This window comes from Poromitra crassiceps (assembly GCF_964638095.1).
Source record: "Poromitra crassiceps genome assembly, chromosome: 9".
Classification (NCBI taxonomy): domain Eukaryota; kingdom Metazoa; phylum Chordata; class Actinopteri; order Beryciformes; family Melamphaidae; genus Poromitra; species Poromitra crassiceps.
This window is the reverse complement of record NC_139630.1, coordinates 12381287-12398453: the sequence shown is the minus strand read 5'-3', so window position 1 is coordinate 12398453 and position 17167 is coordinate 12381287. Positions and strand designations below refer to the sequence as shown.

Sequence of the window (17167 nt, the reverse complement as noted above, 5' to 3'; positions counted from 1 at the left end):
AAAGTAGACTCAGCAATGAGACCGTCGTCCAAAAGGTAGGTCTATGTGTCCCCAGAAATATAGAGAAATGTTGAACAAGCCCTGCCTGAGACCTTGTTGGCCGATATACCTCCCTTGACCATTATCAAACTGCGTTAGCCTTTTTGTAGTCTTTATATATATATATATATATATATATATATATATATATATATATATATATATATATATATATATATATATATATATATATATACACCCATGCACACATTTTTTCTAAATTCTATGTTACTGTTTCAATACAGTCAAAACAAATAGGCTACATAAAAAAGCAATACAGCCACAAAGTGCTGAATAAATTCTAGTCTTGAATCTGCTGCAGAGTTTATTGAGTTGCTTCCCATCTGAAGGCAGGCTCTGAGTTAATTAGTTTATTACAGAGTAGTTGCGCTTTTATTTTGAAGGCCGAAAGGGGAAATGCTACGTGTGAACTGACGCGGGTCTGTCGGTCTGATAGCGAACGCGCTAGCAAAGACAGTACAGCCAGTTCCTGCTTAGTCTCTTAAAACAGACTGTCTCATCTACATCCGGCAAATGCAGCTAAACAGTCTGTACGTTACACCCCCAGAACATGCACAAGGAAGTTGGGAAAAAAACCTTCAGACTGGAAGGAAGTAAGACCAAATCCGACCAATCACGACACGTGCGTCCACGGAAAAAAATTCTGATTGCACTAATGAGCGGAAGACCCGCCTTAAAAAAATTCTGATTGGACTAATGAGCGGAAGACCCGCCTTTCTGCTTCCCATTCCGGTTGGCGCATGCTTCTCCCCCACGAATTACAGACGGTATGGCGGAAGCATTTGAAAATTGCGGAAGCCAACTCGTCTGTTCTAAGAGACTAGTTCCTGCTCGGCTGCGCTGTGTGAAGCAGACCTCTCTGGATTAGAAAAGTAGGCTAAGTATAGGGGGGGAAAGCCATCAGCCATACCGTTTTGTATGGTTTTCTGATTAAAAAGCGTTCTATCGGTTCACACCAAAAGCATCTTAAGAAGCAGCGCTTCATGGAAGCGTCAAGCGTGGAGCAGCCGGTGAGATGATTGGTTTCCCCTGTTTACAAGGACGCTGAAATGAAACTCCCTCCGTGAGGCGTTGCTTCAGAGTCACTTTGTTGATGCAGTGTTGCCAGATATATAGTTTCCACCCCCATTTGGTGCTCCAGAGAGGTCTGAGCAGGGACGGCCTGAGCAGGTTTTGATAGGGAATTATGTATATTGGGCTTTATTTGGCGAGCCACCAACTAAAGCTTCTAGAGCCGCAAAACTCTTGCGAGACGCGCAATGAGGAACTAGGGATTCGATGGTCAGGCTTTACACAGATGTCTGGTTTAGTTACTCTTTAATATCTCACCTTTCAAGCACAAGTTCACCTTTCTGACCTTTGAACGCAACCAGTGGAAGAGCGAGTATACATCATACTATGTAGGTGTGATGGTTGTTTGCCTTATTTTAATGAGGGCTGCAACGAACGATTATTTCCATTGTTGATTAATCTGAAGATTATTTTCTCAATGAATCGATTAGTTGTTTGGTCTATAAAATCTCAGAAAATGGAAATGGTGAAGCCCAAGTTGATGTCCTCCAATGTCTTCTTTTGTCCACAACCCAAATATATTCAGTACTGTCATAGAGGAGTAAAAAAAGAAAGAAAATATTCACATTTAAGAAGCTGGACTCAGAGAATTTTGACTTTTCTTTTTTCCGTAAAAAATAATCAAACAGATGAATCCATTATCAAAATAGTTGGCGATTAATTCAATAGTTGACAACTAATCGCTTAAATGTTGCAGCTCTAATTATAATCATCTACTGGAGGGCATACAGTAGTTTAGGATAGCATAGCGAAAGAGAAAATCACTGCATGCATGTAGGCTGTTTCTTAAAAAGTGTCCATTTTAAAGTGCCACCCTCTCGTCAAACTCGCAGAGATAGTTCATGGTCCGGTCGCAGTAGTGGTCCCACCAGTCCCCGTCGTCCGACGACATGGCCACGCAGTTCTCCCGCTTCCCTCCGTCCGGCTGGCTGGACAGGAAGTGCTTGCGCCACTGGAAGTAGGTGACTCGGGTCCCGTCGTCGAACAGGTACATGCCCTCGGATCGCAGGTCGTTGACGCCCAGCCAAACGGGCCAGTTCCCCGGGTGGAAGAAGGCTTTGACGTAGTCGGCCAGGGCCTCCTGCTCCCTGCGGTCGCGGGGCATCGCCATGCGTCCCCCGCGCTCCAGGCACTTCCTGGATGCTCCGGCGTAGTCCTCGTAGCTACGGTACACCAGATAACATTTGTACCCCACCCTGTGTCCCTTCTGGCAACCTAAGAGGCAGCGAAAACAAAGGGAGATGGTTCAGGGATGTAATATCTTTCTTCTTTTTTTATCAAGTTTTTTCTGATTTTTCTATTATTTTGTCCCTAATTGTACTTGGTCAATTAATTCCCCCGCTGTACCGGTCGTTGCTCCACCCCCTCTGCCGGTCTGCGAAGGGTTGTAAACTAGCACCAGCTTCCTCTGATACATGTGCAGTCGTCAGACGCTTCTTTTCACCCGAGAGCGAGGAGTTTCACTGGCAGGACGTAGCGCTTGAGAGGATTACGCTATTCCCCACCAGAGGGGCAGTGACCAGGACTCATACCCCACCGGCTTCCCACCCGCAGACACGACCAATTGTGTCTGTAGGAACATCTGACCAAGCCGCTGCCGGGAATTGAACCTCCGGGCTCTGTGGAGATAGATGAGTGCTTTTACCTCGACACCACCCAGGTCCCAGACACTCCACCCGTCACAACGTGACTGTTTCACTCGCTGTGTTTTGTCGACAGGTTTTTCTCACTGCCAGTAGCCTAACTACAGTAGGGTTTGACAGATAGCTAGTCCGACCAGTCAGCACAGCCAGCGCTCCCAGTCCTCGCTGCTCGTTAAATATTTCCAAATAGGCGTTATTCTGATAAACTGGTCACATATATGTTACGTTCTCACCCGAAAAATATTAAAACTTAAAAAATATATATATTTTGCTTGAAAACAGCTTTTTGGCAAGTCTAAAAATGACTACGGTAGGCGATATTTTTTTTCAGATGATGGCGAAGGCTGGAGACACCCTCTCTGCCTGTGATTGGCCTAGCATCAAATGTTCATCCAATCACATTCGCTTGGCTATCCTGCATCTCTTTCTACAGTAACCTCACGTCACCAGGCTCTTCTCGGCGAGAAAGAGCCTGGCCTCCGTTCACAAGTGATTTTGTCACCCTGCCTGGTTCCGGCCTAGAGCCCGCCCTAGACAGGAAACAACAGCGGAAATAGCTCATTAACTTGACAATTAGACACAACGAATCAGAAAATAAAACGGCAAACAAAAAAACAAAAGATGGACGTACCGAACGAAGTTTTTGAAGAAGTTCTTGTAGAAACATTGCGGATTCACAATCTCACATATATGTTAAGCCAATAGAGAAGCTTTACTTTTCAAACAAATGGCCAGTTGATGGAATAGTTATAACGCTAGTTGTCTGACCGCTGTTATCGATAATGGAGGATCAAGTACAACAGTTGAAGCATCTCTGCTGCCTGTGCTGGGACAGACATGGATATTGATCATAAGATTTCACATGGCGAGTACTCCATTGTCATTGGCTCTCCAGAAACCTTCCTCGGCAGTTACTAGAAATGTGCTAACGCTACTATACAACTTGTGTTGTTGTTCTTTTCAGGCTCTAGCTAGCGTAACCTCGCCGCGTCAAGCTAACGGCAACAAAGACGTTTTTTGGCGCACTTATTTCCGGTGTTGTTTCCAGTTCCTTGGTTTACGCCCCCATGACAAAAAGCGGGGTGAAAGGTGCCCAGACTATTCTACAGTCTGTGGTCAGACAGCAGTTTCGCTTGCTAGCATGCATGAAAGACGTCACTGTGTGTTTATGTTTTTGATATAGTCTGGTCTCTGGTTATTAATGCTGCCGCTACTTTGGCAGTGCACGTATGTAGCCTACAAATAAAAAAGAAAAGATAAAAGATGAATGAGAATTGATCAAGGGTTATATAAAAAACTGTCAATGCCCATTTATTCATTCTAACACAAGAGTGACATGTATTTGAATTGAAATATGTATCAGTATGTGGTGTTTGCCCAGCCCTTCATTGGGAAATGCAGCTTTATGGAGTGGGATCACGTGGAGATGGTCTTCAGGAACTTTGATGAGATTGACAGTAAGTAAACATTGTTTCATACATGGTGTAGTTGTGCAAAAGTGTGTGTGAGTTTGGAAGAGGAGTGTACCACTAGGTGGACACATGCATCCATAGCAGTGTTGATTTTGTAGACGAAAACTATGAGGAAAAATGTTAGTCGACTACCTATTTTCACTGGTGAAAACTAGACTAAAAATGTTAGGGAGGGACGAATTGGGAAGAGATCCAATCAGAAGAGAAGAAGAAGTTAAACATCTGTGTCTGTATTGCACATTCAAACCTTAAAACAATTCCAGAATAACAGATTAATATATCTTTACAATAAGTTTGGAAATTCTAATGAATAGTTAGTTTTCTTTGACTAAGATGAGATGAAAATACTTAGACACTTAGTTGACGAAAACTTAACTAAATTAAATCAGGATGAGGTTGACTAAATATGATAAGAGCTTAAGAGAAAGTGGATTATAGCTCACTCAGATAAACATGTGAATATTGTGTGATATGCAAAGGTCGTTGGTTCAATCCCAGCCTCAGGCAATTTCTTAAAAAGTACTCACATTATAAGCTGTAGCAGTGATCCTTTTTTATCATCACCAGTAGTTTGAACACTGATAGAAATAAGCTGATGAAGGAGACTAGTCAGTCCCTGACTCTAGCTAAACTCACTGGTACAAATCTCACGTGTCTCACTCTTTATGCTCTGTGTTATTGTCAGTGTGAATACAGTGTGTAGAAATCAGAAGCTTAACTCCCAACAGCTCATAGCTCAGTCGGCTGAGCGGCTGTGTCACTGTCTCTGTCTGACAGATTCTGTCTGTCTGTCTGTCGATTCCCGATGGAGGAATGTGAATAAAAACTACAAGATCAAATTTGGACTCTTGTGACCCCCCTTTGATGTCACAAAAATGTAGGGACCCCAGACATTAAAACTATGGTACATTGGTAATATCATCAGTGACATCAAACATGTCACATGTAACAAACAGTATGATGACTTTTTTCCCTCCTGACTTTATAATCTGATCATTCTAACGAGAATTATGACTTTTTGTCAGAATTCTGACATTAAAATCTGAATGCTGACTTTTTTCCTCAGAATGATGACTTCAATCTGAGAATTCTGACTTTAATCTCAGAAGTCTTAAATCTTCAGAATCCTGACTCCCCCGGCAGCACCCCTCATCCCTCCACGTAAAATAAATCAGCATTGATTACCGGCGAAGTTCTCCTTAATAACACAAGGGTTGAAAGAGAGGGGATTGAAGAGATAATGGATCAATAAGCGCCATCAGTTTTGCACCTTCCAGTCTTCCGATCTCCTTGCGGTTGTTCTTGCTGTGCTGGTCGACCTCCCGGATGTTATCCTCCAGCTCCCCTACTTTAGCTGCCATGTTGGAGATGAGGAACAACAGAAACGATGAAACGTGAGGTTAATACAGAGAATTGTCTTCATGACGGAACCCCATTTCCTCTTATACCCTTAGCATCAAAGTTAGCAAAAACAGTAACACTTTACAATAAGGATACATTAATTAACAGTTATTTAATGCTTGAATAAGCATGAACTAGCCTGCACAATAACCATTAACAGTCTCCTCTGGTGGCGTCCCGGTGGCTGGTACTACCTGGTAGGATACTGTATGTACCATTAAAGAGCATGGTGTAGGTTAAAAAAAAATCTGAATTGACATTTTTGGCTCATGATTACGGTGAAAACACTCTAAAAAGACAAAGATCCCCCCCCCCCACACACACAGGCCCCCAGGGTATAAATATGGAGGAAAAGGTGGCATTTTATAAATGGGCGTGTGACATAACAACAGGAAGTGACATCACAAGAGGAGAATGTTCTGCTGGGGCTGACACAGGGATGCAAAGTCATGGAGAGTGAAATAAGGTGACAGATACCAGGGCAGATATAAAACCACTCAGAAATCCCCATATTTTGGGCTGAAAAATGTGACTGTCACCTAAAGGTGACTATTTTGCATCCCTGTGACATCACAAAAGGTAGTTCCATGAAATGGACCAGTGCCCCCTGCTGGTTACAAAAACTAGTCTAAATGCAGCTATGTGTGATTGAAAAAACGTTTTTTTCCCCCCAAATCCCATTGCTATATACCTCTTCCACATATTAATGCAATGTGGTCTCCAACCTGCACCATGCCCTTTAAGGCTTAGATCTTCACGCAGCGACCCGGGTTTCGAATCCGACCTGCGGTCATTTGCTGCATGTCCTCGTCTTTCTCTATCCCTGCTTTCCTGTCGCTGTCTAGCACTTTACTATCCTATCAAATAAAGGCAAAATGCCCCAAAAATAATGTTAAAAACAGTCTCCTCTAACCTTACCCTCAGTGCCTGCATGCCTCAAGCCAACCACAATACCTTGGTTAACATGAACACCATTAGTCAATGATTCCTCGACACATTAGTTAACTGTTCATATTAATGTACCTTCATTGTAAAGTGTCACTGAAAAGACTGTATGACAACATGACATGTGGTATCTTTGAAAACCTTGGGATCTTGAGTAGAATTCTAAATCAAGTTATTTGGGCTTGAACAAGCTCAACAATGCAACCAGTGTAGGAAAAATTCAGGGGGGGGGGCAAGGGCAAATGCCCCAAGAAATCCCAGAATGCCCTTAAAAACCATGATCGAGGTGCAAACTGTATTTATTTGCTGTAAAATTGCGGGAACTGGAAAACATTTAGTTGAGGAACCTGTTTTGCCGTTTTTTGCGGAGAAATTGCAGGAAATTTGAAAAGTTGCAAACCTCTGCAAATATTGTGGAGAATGGAGATGGATTTGCATGAATTATTGCGATCGCAATATCGCAATTTCCTGGAGGGACTGATTGAAGCTATATACACATTTCTCTGTAATTCAAAGGAGAGAAATATGTAATTGGCTCATTATAATAATGAACCAAAGTATATTAAATATGTATGTCTCTTTTTGGAACAGCAATAGTATGCTTTCTATTTACCCATGTTGGCACAAGCAGGGCCGTAGCTAGCTATGAGGACGGGGAGGTCCGGACCTCCCCTAATATTTCAGCCTGCCAAAAAAAAAAAAAAAAAAAAAAAAAAAAAAAATTTGCAGGCCAGGCCAGGCCACTCACTGAACAGCAGGCCAGGCGCCGCCTACTGGTTTACTAGTGGTTTTATTACTTTATTCAGGTTTAAAGTGGGTGCATCTCATTGTAAAATTGGACTTGGCCCAAATTGGGCTTCAAACGGCCCAAATCAGGCTTCAAACGGCCCAAATCTGGCTTTAAACGACCCAAATAGGGCTTCAAACGGCCCAAATCTGGCTTCAAACGGCCCAAATTGGGCTTCAAACGGCCCAAATTGAGCTTCAAACGCTGAATAATGACATCACAACAGTATAATCCTAATGTTGATTTAAAATGATATATTACTCTAAATATGGCTTAAAAAGGGGGAAAAAAAATCCGCCTCCCCTTGCTGGACCTCCCCTATTTCGGAACCCTGGCTACGGCCCTGGGCACAAGGTGACGATTACTGTATGCATTTTAATCTGGGTTAATTCCATGTTAGAAACAACAACTTTATGCACAAATTACTAATTTTTAAAGTTCCCACAACATTTCATGGGGGTTGAGATGTTTGGATTTTTGTTCATACTGGTGGATGTTGACTATAATGATCACAGACTTAAGCCCATCATTTAACTGCCTTATTTAGCACCACCTCACTGTGTATGACTGTACTGTGGTCACACACATGCACTGGGGGGAAAGACCGCACCGATAAACCAAGAGGGAAAAGGCCCACACAGAAGGAGAGATCTGGATTTAATCAGGAGGGCTTTAGGCAGGGGTCCCACGCTCATGCAAAAGCTGGAAAAGTCATGGTATTTCAAAGTCTCGTTTTCCAGGCCTGGAAAGGAATGAGTAAGATCCTTTAAAGTTTTGGAAAAGTCATGGGTCATGGAATTTTGTTGTGTGTAATGCCTCTAGACAAATAGGACACACCTCTTTTTGTTGTATTGTAGTGCCTCTTGTATTTTATATAATATTAATATTATTATTATTCACAATAATTATTATTAGTATTATTATTTATAATAATATTATTAATAATCGTAATTCATTAGGCTATTCATATTAATATTTTTATGGAAAATTGTATTTCAATAGCTTCCATGGAATGTGATGCAGTGACTCAAAGCACTAAAATCCAATACAAAGAGGTGTCCTATTTGTCCAGTGTAGTATCACATGGAAAATATTACACGGAAAATGGATCATTGAAAAGTTCTGAAAATGTGTATCCATAAAAACGTGTGGAAACCCTGTTTAGTTTAGGGCCATGTGACGGTCTTACCATCCATCCTGGACAGGCGGTCTAGCAGCTGGCTGACTTTCACATCCAGAGTGTAGTGGCCGACATTCAGCTTGTGGATGGCCTGGTCCATGCCAGCCAGTCTGGACACTGGGGATACAGCAGAGCAGGGGAGGACAGAGGAAACATGGGGGGAAGAGAACACAAGAGGATGTGTCTCCCAACTCTGATATGATGGATAAATATGAAGAGGTTTGATTGTAGAAGTGATACAACCCAAACGGCAGAATAAAACGTTGGGATTTTACGCGTCTGCGAACCAGAGATGATACAATCTCAATGTGAATTTGAAACAAAACGGCGGTTAATTTGAAAACCTCACCGTACATGTAGTTGTAAGAGTTATGAGACATACAGACGTAGTTGGGTTATGAGACATACAGATGTAGTTGAGTTATGAGACATACAGACGTAGTTGAGTTATGAGACATACAGATGTAGTTGAGTTATGAGACATACAGATGTAGTTGAGTTATGAGACATACAGATGTAGTTGAGTTATGAGACATACAGACGTAGTTGAGTTATGAGACATACAGATGTAGTTGAGTTATGAGACATACAGATGTAGTTGAGTTATGAGACATACAGATGTAGTTGAGTTATGAGACATACAGATGTAGTTGAGTTATGAGACGTACAGATGTAGTTGAGTCGAGACATACAGATGTAGTTGAGTTATGAGACGTACAGACGTAGTTGAGTTATGAGACATACAGATGTAGTTGAGTTATGAGACGTACAGATGTAGTTGAGTTATGAGACATACAGATGTAGTTGAGTTATGAGACGTACAGACGTAGTTGAGTTATGAGACATACAGATGTAGTTGAGTTATGAGACATACAGATGTAGTTGAGTTATGAGACATACAGATGTAGTTGAGTTATGAGACGTACAGATGTAGTTGTAAGAGTTATGAGACATACAGATGTAGTTGAGTTATGAGACATACAGATGTAGTTGAGTTATGAGACATACAGATGTAGTTGAGTTATGAGACATACAGATGTAGTTGTAAGAGTTATGAGACATACAGATGTAGTTGAGTTATGAGACATACAGATGTAGTTGAGTTATGAGACATACAGATGTAGTTGAGTTATGAGACATACAGATGTAGTTGAGTTATGAGACATACAGATGTAGTTGTAAGAGTTATGAGACATACAGATGTAGTTGAGTTATGAGACATACAGATGTAGTTGAGTTATGAGACATACAGATGTAGTTGAGTTATGAGACATACAGATGTAGTTGTAAGAGTTATGAGACATACAGATGTAGTTGAGTTATGAGACATACAGATGTAGTTGTAAGAGTTATGAGACGTACAGATGTAGATGAGTTATGAGACATACAGATGTAGTTGAGTTATGAGACATACAGATGTAGTTGAGTTATGAGACATACAGATGTAGTTGAGTTATGAGACATACAGATGTAGTTGTAAGAGTTATGAGACATACAGATGTAGTTGAGTTATGAGACATACAGATGTAGTTGAGTTATGAGACATACAGATGTAGTTGAGTTATGAGACATACAGATGTAGTTGAGTTATGAGACGTACAGATGTAGTTGTAGGAGTTATGAGACATACAGATGTAGTTGTAAGAGTTATGAGACATACAGATGTAGTTGAGTTATGAGACATACAGATGTAGTTGAGTTATGAGACATACAGATGTAGTTGAGTTATGAGACATACAGATGTAGTTGAGTTATGAGACGTACAGATGTAATTGTAGGAGTTATGAGACGTACAGATGTAGTTGTAGGAGTTATGAGACGTACAGATGTAGTTGTAGGAGTTATGAGACATACAGATGTAGTTGAGTTATGAGACATACAGATGTAGTTGAGTTATGAGACATACAGATGTAGTTGAGTTATGAGACATACAGACGTAGTTGAGTTATGAGACATACAGACGTAGTTGAGTTATGAGACATACAGATGTAGTTGAGTTATGAGACGTACAGATGTAGTTGAGTTATGAGACATACAGATGTAGTTGAGTTATGAGACATACAGACGTAGTTGAGTTATGAGACATACAGATGTAGTTGAGTTATGAGACGTACAGATGTAGTTGAGTTATGAGACATACAGATGTAGTTGAGTTATGAGACATACAGATGTAGTTGTAAGAGTTATGAGACATACAGATGTAGTTGAGTTATGAGACATACAGATGTAGTTGAGTTATGAGACATACAGATGTAGTTGAGTTATGAGACGTACAGATGTAGTTGAGTTATGAGACATACAGATGTAGTTGAGTTATGAGACATACAGATGTAGTTGTAAGAGTTATGAGACATACAGATGTAGTTGAGTTATGAGACATACAGATGTAGTTGAGTTATGAGACATACAGATGTAGTTGAGTTATGAGACATACAGATGTAGAAGTTATGAGACGTACAGATGTAGTTGTAGGAGTTATGAGACGTACAGATGTAGTTGAGTTATGAGACATACAGATGTAGTTGTAGGAGTTATGAGACATACAGATGTAGTTGTAGGAGTTATGAGACATACAGATGTAGTTGTAAGAGTTATGAGACGTACAGATGTAATTGTAGGAGTTATGAGACGTACAGATGTAGTTATAGGAGTTGTCGAAGTCCGACACGGGGCTGGTGGGCTCCGGCTCCGGCTCTGCAAGTTCATCTGGAACGTCTCCTCTCGTCTTCTTCACCTCCAAAGATGCCTAACATGCATGCATGCGCACACACACACACACACACACACACACACACACACACACACACACACACACACACACACACACACACACACACACACACACACACACACACATCAAATAAGGCCTACCTTTTTTAGCTGCGGCCAGCAGGGCCAGCAGCTCTGTGTGTGTGAGAAGGTGTGCTTGTGTTCATGCCAATTGGCGAGGGCGGTGGGGGCAAATTCCACAATGGAGTCAGGGCCGTAGCCAGGGTTAGAGAAATACCGAGGCCATTTTAGCGTGGCATGGGGGGCCGAGGGGGGGCTGTGCCCCCCCGGGTAGGAAAATTTGTCAATTTTAAAGTAAAATGCTTCAATCTGGTGCACTTTGAGAGCAAAATGAAGAGGCTACTAGATCTATAAAGAACTACATACATCATGTTAGATTAATATCCTCTTTACTGTGCTGTTGCTTTACAATGATCCAAAAAATAAATATCTCCCCATATGATATAATTTATATTCTGCATACAGGTCACATGGCAGAATACTGCTCAATTAAATACAATGGCCCATCTACACAAACATCACTTACAGGGGAGTTACTTACCCATTCACTTCAATAGAACTGTCCCCAGAGTCTAGCCCCAATCTAGCCCCAATGCAAAATCTGAATGTTGTGAGTTATCTCTCTTCCTTCTATAGCACACAGAGAGGAAGCAAATTGTTGCATTTCCGATCAACTGTCGCATTAAAACATCAATGACAGATTAATAGATCTGGGGACCGGGGCTATTTTTCAATTTTTTTTATTTTAATTTTTTTTGGTGTGGAAAATACCGAGGTCATGACCTCGGTGTCCTCAATAGTAGCTACGGGCCTGAATGGAGTGGATGATGTCACATCAGAATTTGCATATCTGGTCGCAACTATTGCAAATTCATGCTTGGGAAATGTCTATTAACGGAAGACCCCTTCACGAAGGTGAAGGTGCGTTGCTCAGGATGAGGAGCGGAGGAACATGAGACGAGGCGCAACAGCCAATAGAGGTGTGACAAACACCAGAAACTTGAAAGAAGAAGAACCAGGTCTAGAGTGAGACCATCCAACTGTGAGAGGCAGCAATGTGCCTCAAAGCATCCAGTCTGCCCGGAAAGCCATTAGAAGAAGAATCCATGCTTGATTAAGCACCATTTCAATAAGGTTTCCCTTATTTGATTGTTCATTTTATATATCTTGTAGCCCGAGGTCTGTCAGTCTGTCTGTCTGTCTATCTTTCTTTCATCTTTGTCCTTCCCCACGAAAGAAAGAGGAATGACATCAATGATGATGATCACAATGTCTATGACATCATCAGTGTGACAAGTGATATCACCAGGGTTTTATGAAAATTCTTATTCTTCTGTGGTGTTTTATGGCAGTTGGCATCCTTTATGTTGCATTACCTCCTCCTTCCAGATTCATCCATCCACTGTTTCCCTACATTCTGTCCCTTTTCTCTTCTCCCTCTAACTCCTCCCCCTCCCCTCCAACTCGCTGTCATCAGTGATGTCACTCGAGCAAATTGATGTCATCAGTGATGTCATAGATCCTTCCCGCTGAGACTATAAATAGGATTGGCAGACTACCAAGAAGAGAACCACAAAGAAGGCCCATAGCATCTTGCAAGACATTTACCAGAAGATTCTGGGGCAATGTCTTCACTCTCAAATGAGACAGTGTCTGCAGGAGCCTTTTGTCCACTCCCTGTGCTCCTGCAGCAGTACGTCAGACAGTGATGATGTCATAGACATTGTGACATCATCAGTGATGTCATAACTCCCCTGCAGAGGCTCTTTACGAGGAGATGTTGGTGCCGATAACACTTCCCTGTCCTTCAGCTGCAAGATGTCCTATAAAGTCAGCGACCACCCAGAAACTGATGGAGACTGCTCCTCCAGCCGCCTAAAGACAGGACTCAACAGGTCAAGGTCAATTCTTCCCTCTCCACTGCTAAACACTGCAGTACAGGTGCCCCCCAGGGGGGGGTGAGCTCACCCTTTCTTTTCACTGCGTACACACCAATGATTGCAGGAACAGTCAGTCAAGCAACTTTGTCATCAAATTTTCAGATGACACTATTATTTGAAGCTTGCTGCAGGGAGATGAATGCCCCTCTGTTTACTACAGGGAGATAGCTACTTTTAAAGAGTGGTGCGAGAGGAACCACCTCATTTTAAATACCTGCAAAACCAAAGACATGATCTTTGACCCGAGAACAGTGAGAGCACATGACCCTGTGGTCATAGGTGACAGGGAAATTGAGCAGGTCAGCTCGTACAAGTATCTGGGGATACAAATGGATAACATGTTAAAATGGGACGTCCACGTTGATTATCTGTGTGCAAAACTGGCACAACGTTTGCACTTCCTACGTAGGCTCAGACTTTTTGGAGTGTGCACCATAATCATGACAACATTCTACAATGCTGTGCTGGAAAGCCTGATCAGATATGGCATGGCGGCATGGTTTGGGTCTTTCACAGTCGAGCTCAAATCTAGTTTAAAAAAATGGTGAACACAGCCATGAAAGTGATCGGCAAGAAAGAATCACTGACGCTCCAGTCCATCTTTGAGAAAAAGGTTGCAGTATATTTTATACTAATTGTAATGTCTTATAGTGTACTATATGTGAAATATAGTTACTATGCTCATTTGACTGTTAAAGGCCACAGATAAGACTCTTTGATCAGGATTGGAATGTTTGGGTCCCTTGGTTTTAAGGGGCTCCTCTGGAGTGGAATGCAATAGATGGTCAGGTGACAGGATGAATATTCAATACTTGAGGGTATAAAGCCTTTGTCTCTTTGTTCTGAGAGCCAGAACGACATTCGGCTGCTCCGTTCTCCAGGTAGCACTGCAGGCTCCTGTAAATGCCATTTGCTGTACTTGAATAAATGCTTCTGTTCAAAAGCGTGGTATTGCCGACCTCATCATTCCATTCCAAGACTCAGCTGAATTAACTACAAGGTCATCAGCCTGCCTCATAGAGCTCTGACCGACCCTTCTCACTTTTTATTTTCTGAATATGAGTTGTTACCTTCTGGCAGAAGATTCAGAGCCAGCAGATACAGGATCAACCGTTACAAGCTCTCCTTCCTCCCCACCTCGATTACACTTCTTCACAAACAGCCTGCCCTTCCCCCCCAGGCTGTAGTAACCCATAGTTTGTAGGTGGAAGCACTTTAAGTAGGAACGGTAATCTTAGCCCCATGTTTTACCTTCTTATTTTATTTCTTTTACTTTTCATTTAATCTTATTTTAATGTTTTATTCTTTTACTCTTTTATTCTTTTATCCAATATCCCGCTGCTGGTTTTATTGTTGATTTTATATTCTCTTACCTACGGGTATGTATGATTTAAACAAATTGTGCAATAGGGCTTGTGCAATTTCATGTCTCAGTTGGCATCTCCCCACTGTGTCTTAGTGCAATGCTGTGTCTGTCCTGTTTGTGTTTACTTGTGTTTTTGTAATGCCGGATGTGGCTACGCGCACTTTTTGCCCAAGACAAATTTCCCTTCTGGGACAATGAAGTTGATCTCATCTCATCTCATCATCTACAGTCCTCAGGCACTGAGACCAGGTGTCCCGGCGGAGTCCCCATGCAGCCATGACCTTTGCCACGCACCCCAAGATGGTGTGAGAGGCCGGCTCCACGGAGGAGTACATGGGAACCAACAAGCTGAACGATCTCCAGAGAAGATTCCAGACAACGGATGGCGTCTCCGTCCACTTGAAGCGCGGTGTTCCGGACAGGCTGCTGTACTGCACCTCCATGGCCCTCACTGTAGGAGGCGCTCTCTACACCCTGGGGGCCCTCTACATCCAGCCCAGCCCAGTAATAAGTAATGTGAGCCCCAAAAAGTGAACACAAGGGGACCAAACACCTGATTGGCTCTGACAGTTCTAATCCTACATGTCACTGCTGTGTCACCCTATATACATCATCATCAAGCCTGAGACTGTTCTCGGGAATGATGAGAGATGGTTGGAATGAAAAGGACCGACGTTTGTTGTCAAGTTGAAACGTCTAATAGAATTGTGATGTCACCAGTGATGTCACTCGAACGCTCGATGATTATGTAATCAGTGAAGTCACCTCACTGATTACATAATCATCGAGCGTAATCAGGGATGTCACTTGAGCAATTGTAATGTCATCAGTGAGTGATGTCATCTGATGTCCCTCGAGCAATTACACTTTTAGGCTACTATAATAGGGTGCCATCTACTACAATAATAGGGCGATGCCAAGTTGATGAATTGTGGATAGGGCGGCGTTCTGAGCATGCTCAGTTGATTGATTGTGGGTCGCCACCACCGCTGCGGACTGCATGACATCACAGATGATGTCACAATGTCTGTGTATGACATCAACAGTGATTTATGACATCACTGATGACATCACAATTCAGTCCATGACATCACTGATGATGTCACAATGTCATCAGTGGCCAGTGGTGACTGATTATACCATGGTCTGGGTGAATACTTGTTTCTGATTGGTCGGCAGGTGCGCATTAAAACCGTATAAGGCACACGTAGTCGGGCTTAAGTCTAATCACATGTAAATGAATCCGTTACCCAACCTGCACAGCTGTTTAATCAAACAGCACAGCTAAAGTTATTCAACTCGCTACCTCAGCTTCTATGAGCTGAGCGGACGCTTCGCTGTGCCTTACCCGACTCGTATACAAGGTTCGTCCTATTTACTGGAACAGCAAACAATGTTTCCATTGCATGAGAAGCTGACGAGATGGTTACACTTGCTCCAGGTATTAGTCGGTTCCCCAAGTGTTGCTAGGGGTTAGCGAGGGGTTTGACACAGAAGTAGGCTATATCAAGGGTATGCCTACCAGAAAACTTAAGATTTTGATTGCTAAACTTCACGAATGCTTTATATGACATCATTGATGACATCATCAGTGGGACAAAAATTTAAACAGAACAAACAGGCAACCCACATTGCACCTTTTTGTGCCACGAGCGCTCGATTCCTAGGCCCGCCCGCTGCGCGGGCTCGCCCATCCTGCAGCTCGCCGAGCTGGCCCTGAAGCTCGCATTCGCAGCTCAGCCGCTGTGCGGCCTTGCCCACAGCTTGGCTGCTGTGTGGTCTTGCCTGCAATATTGGCATGCACACGTCTCCCTCTCTCTTTCCCTCAGTTTCTCTTTCCCCCAGTCTCTCTCTCTCTCAGTCTCTCCCACTCCTCTCTCCCTCAGTCTCTCTCTCCCTCCCCTCTCTCCCTCTCCCTCGTGAGCCTCCTCAGTCTCTCAGTCTCTCTCGTGAGCTTCAGACTGATGACATCATCACTGATGACATGACACTGATGACATCATCACTGATGACATCAGTGACATCATCACTGAACTATAACCTTTTGTGTGTGTGTGTGTGTGTGTGTGTGTGTGTGTGTGTGTGTGTGTGTGTGTGTGTGTGAGTGAATTTATGACATAACTAATGTCATCAGTGACATCACTGAACTATAGCCTTGTGTGTGAGTGAATCTATGACATCACTGATGATGTCATCAGTGGAATTTATGACATCAATGATGATGTAATCAGTGACATCATCACTGAACTGTAACCTCATGTGTAATGAATTGGACAGACACAGAGCCCCAGCTCCCATTTATATACTGACGATGATGATGATAGATAAATAGATGCTAAAGAGGTAGGCTACCACAAGCCAAAAGTCAGCTACATGTATATCTCACGACACACACACACCCACACACACACCCAAACACCCACCCACCCACACACACACACACACACACACCCACACACACACACGAGCCGGGTGTGTGTCCCCAATTTCGACTTAAGTAAACACACACACA

The 17167-nt window shown here is 42.6% G+C and overlaps 2 protein-coding genes across 3 annotated transcripts in view; one reads left to right on the top strand and one right to left on the bottom strand.

Moving 5' to 3' along the window:
* Positions 1-17167, top strand: part of ttc13 (tetratricopeptide repeat domain 13) — a gene marked incomplete at its 5' end in the record, with an annotated part of 122543 nt that overhangs the window by 80784 nt on the left and 24592 nt on the right. The gene's annotated exons all lie outside the window — the stretch shown is intronic.
* The window catches only part of clec11a (C-type lectin domain containing 11A), a 17070-nt gene continuing 147 nt past the window's right edge, over positions 245-17167 (bottom strand). Inside the window, exons 2-6 of one of the 2 annotated variants that reach the window (XR_014553059.1) lie at positions 11194-11305; positions 8569-8676; positions 5517-5600; positions 1117-2346; positions 245-1025 (exon numbers count right to left, since the gene is read on the bottom strand). Coding sequence is in view for 1 of the 2 variants with exons in the window: in XM_083643791.1 (XP_083499917.1) it covers positions 1934-2346; positions 5517-5600; positions 8569-8676; positions 11194-11305 (717 nt within the window). In the remaining variant the exon portion in view is untranslated. Of the gene's footprint in view, positions 2347-5516; positions 5601-8568; positions 8677-11193; positions 11306-17167 lie in introns of both variants that reach the window. The other variant, XM_083643791.1, reaches the window with a different exon arrangement.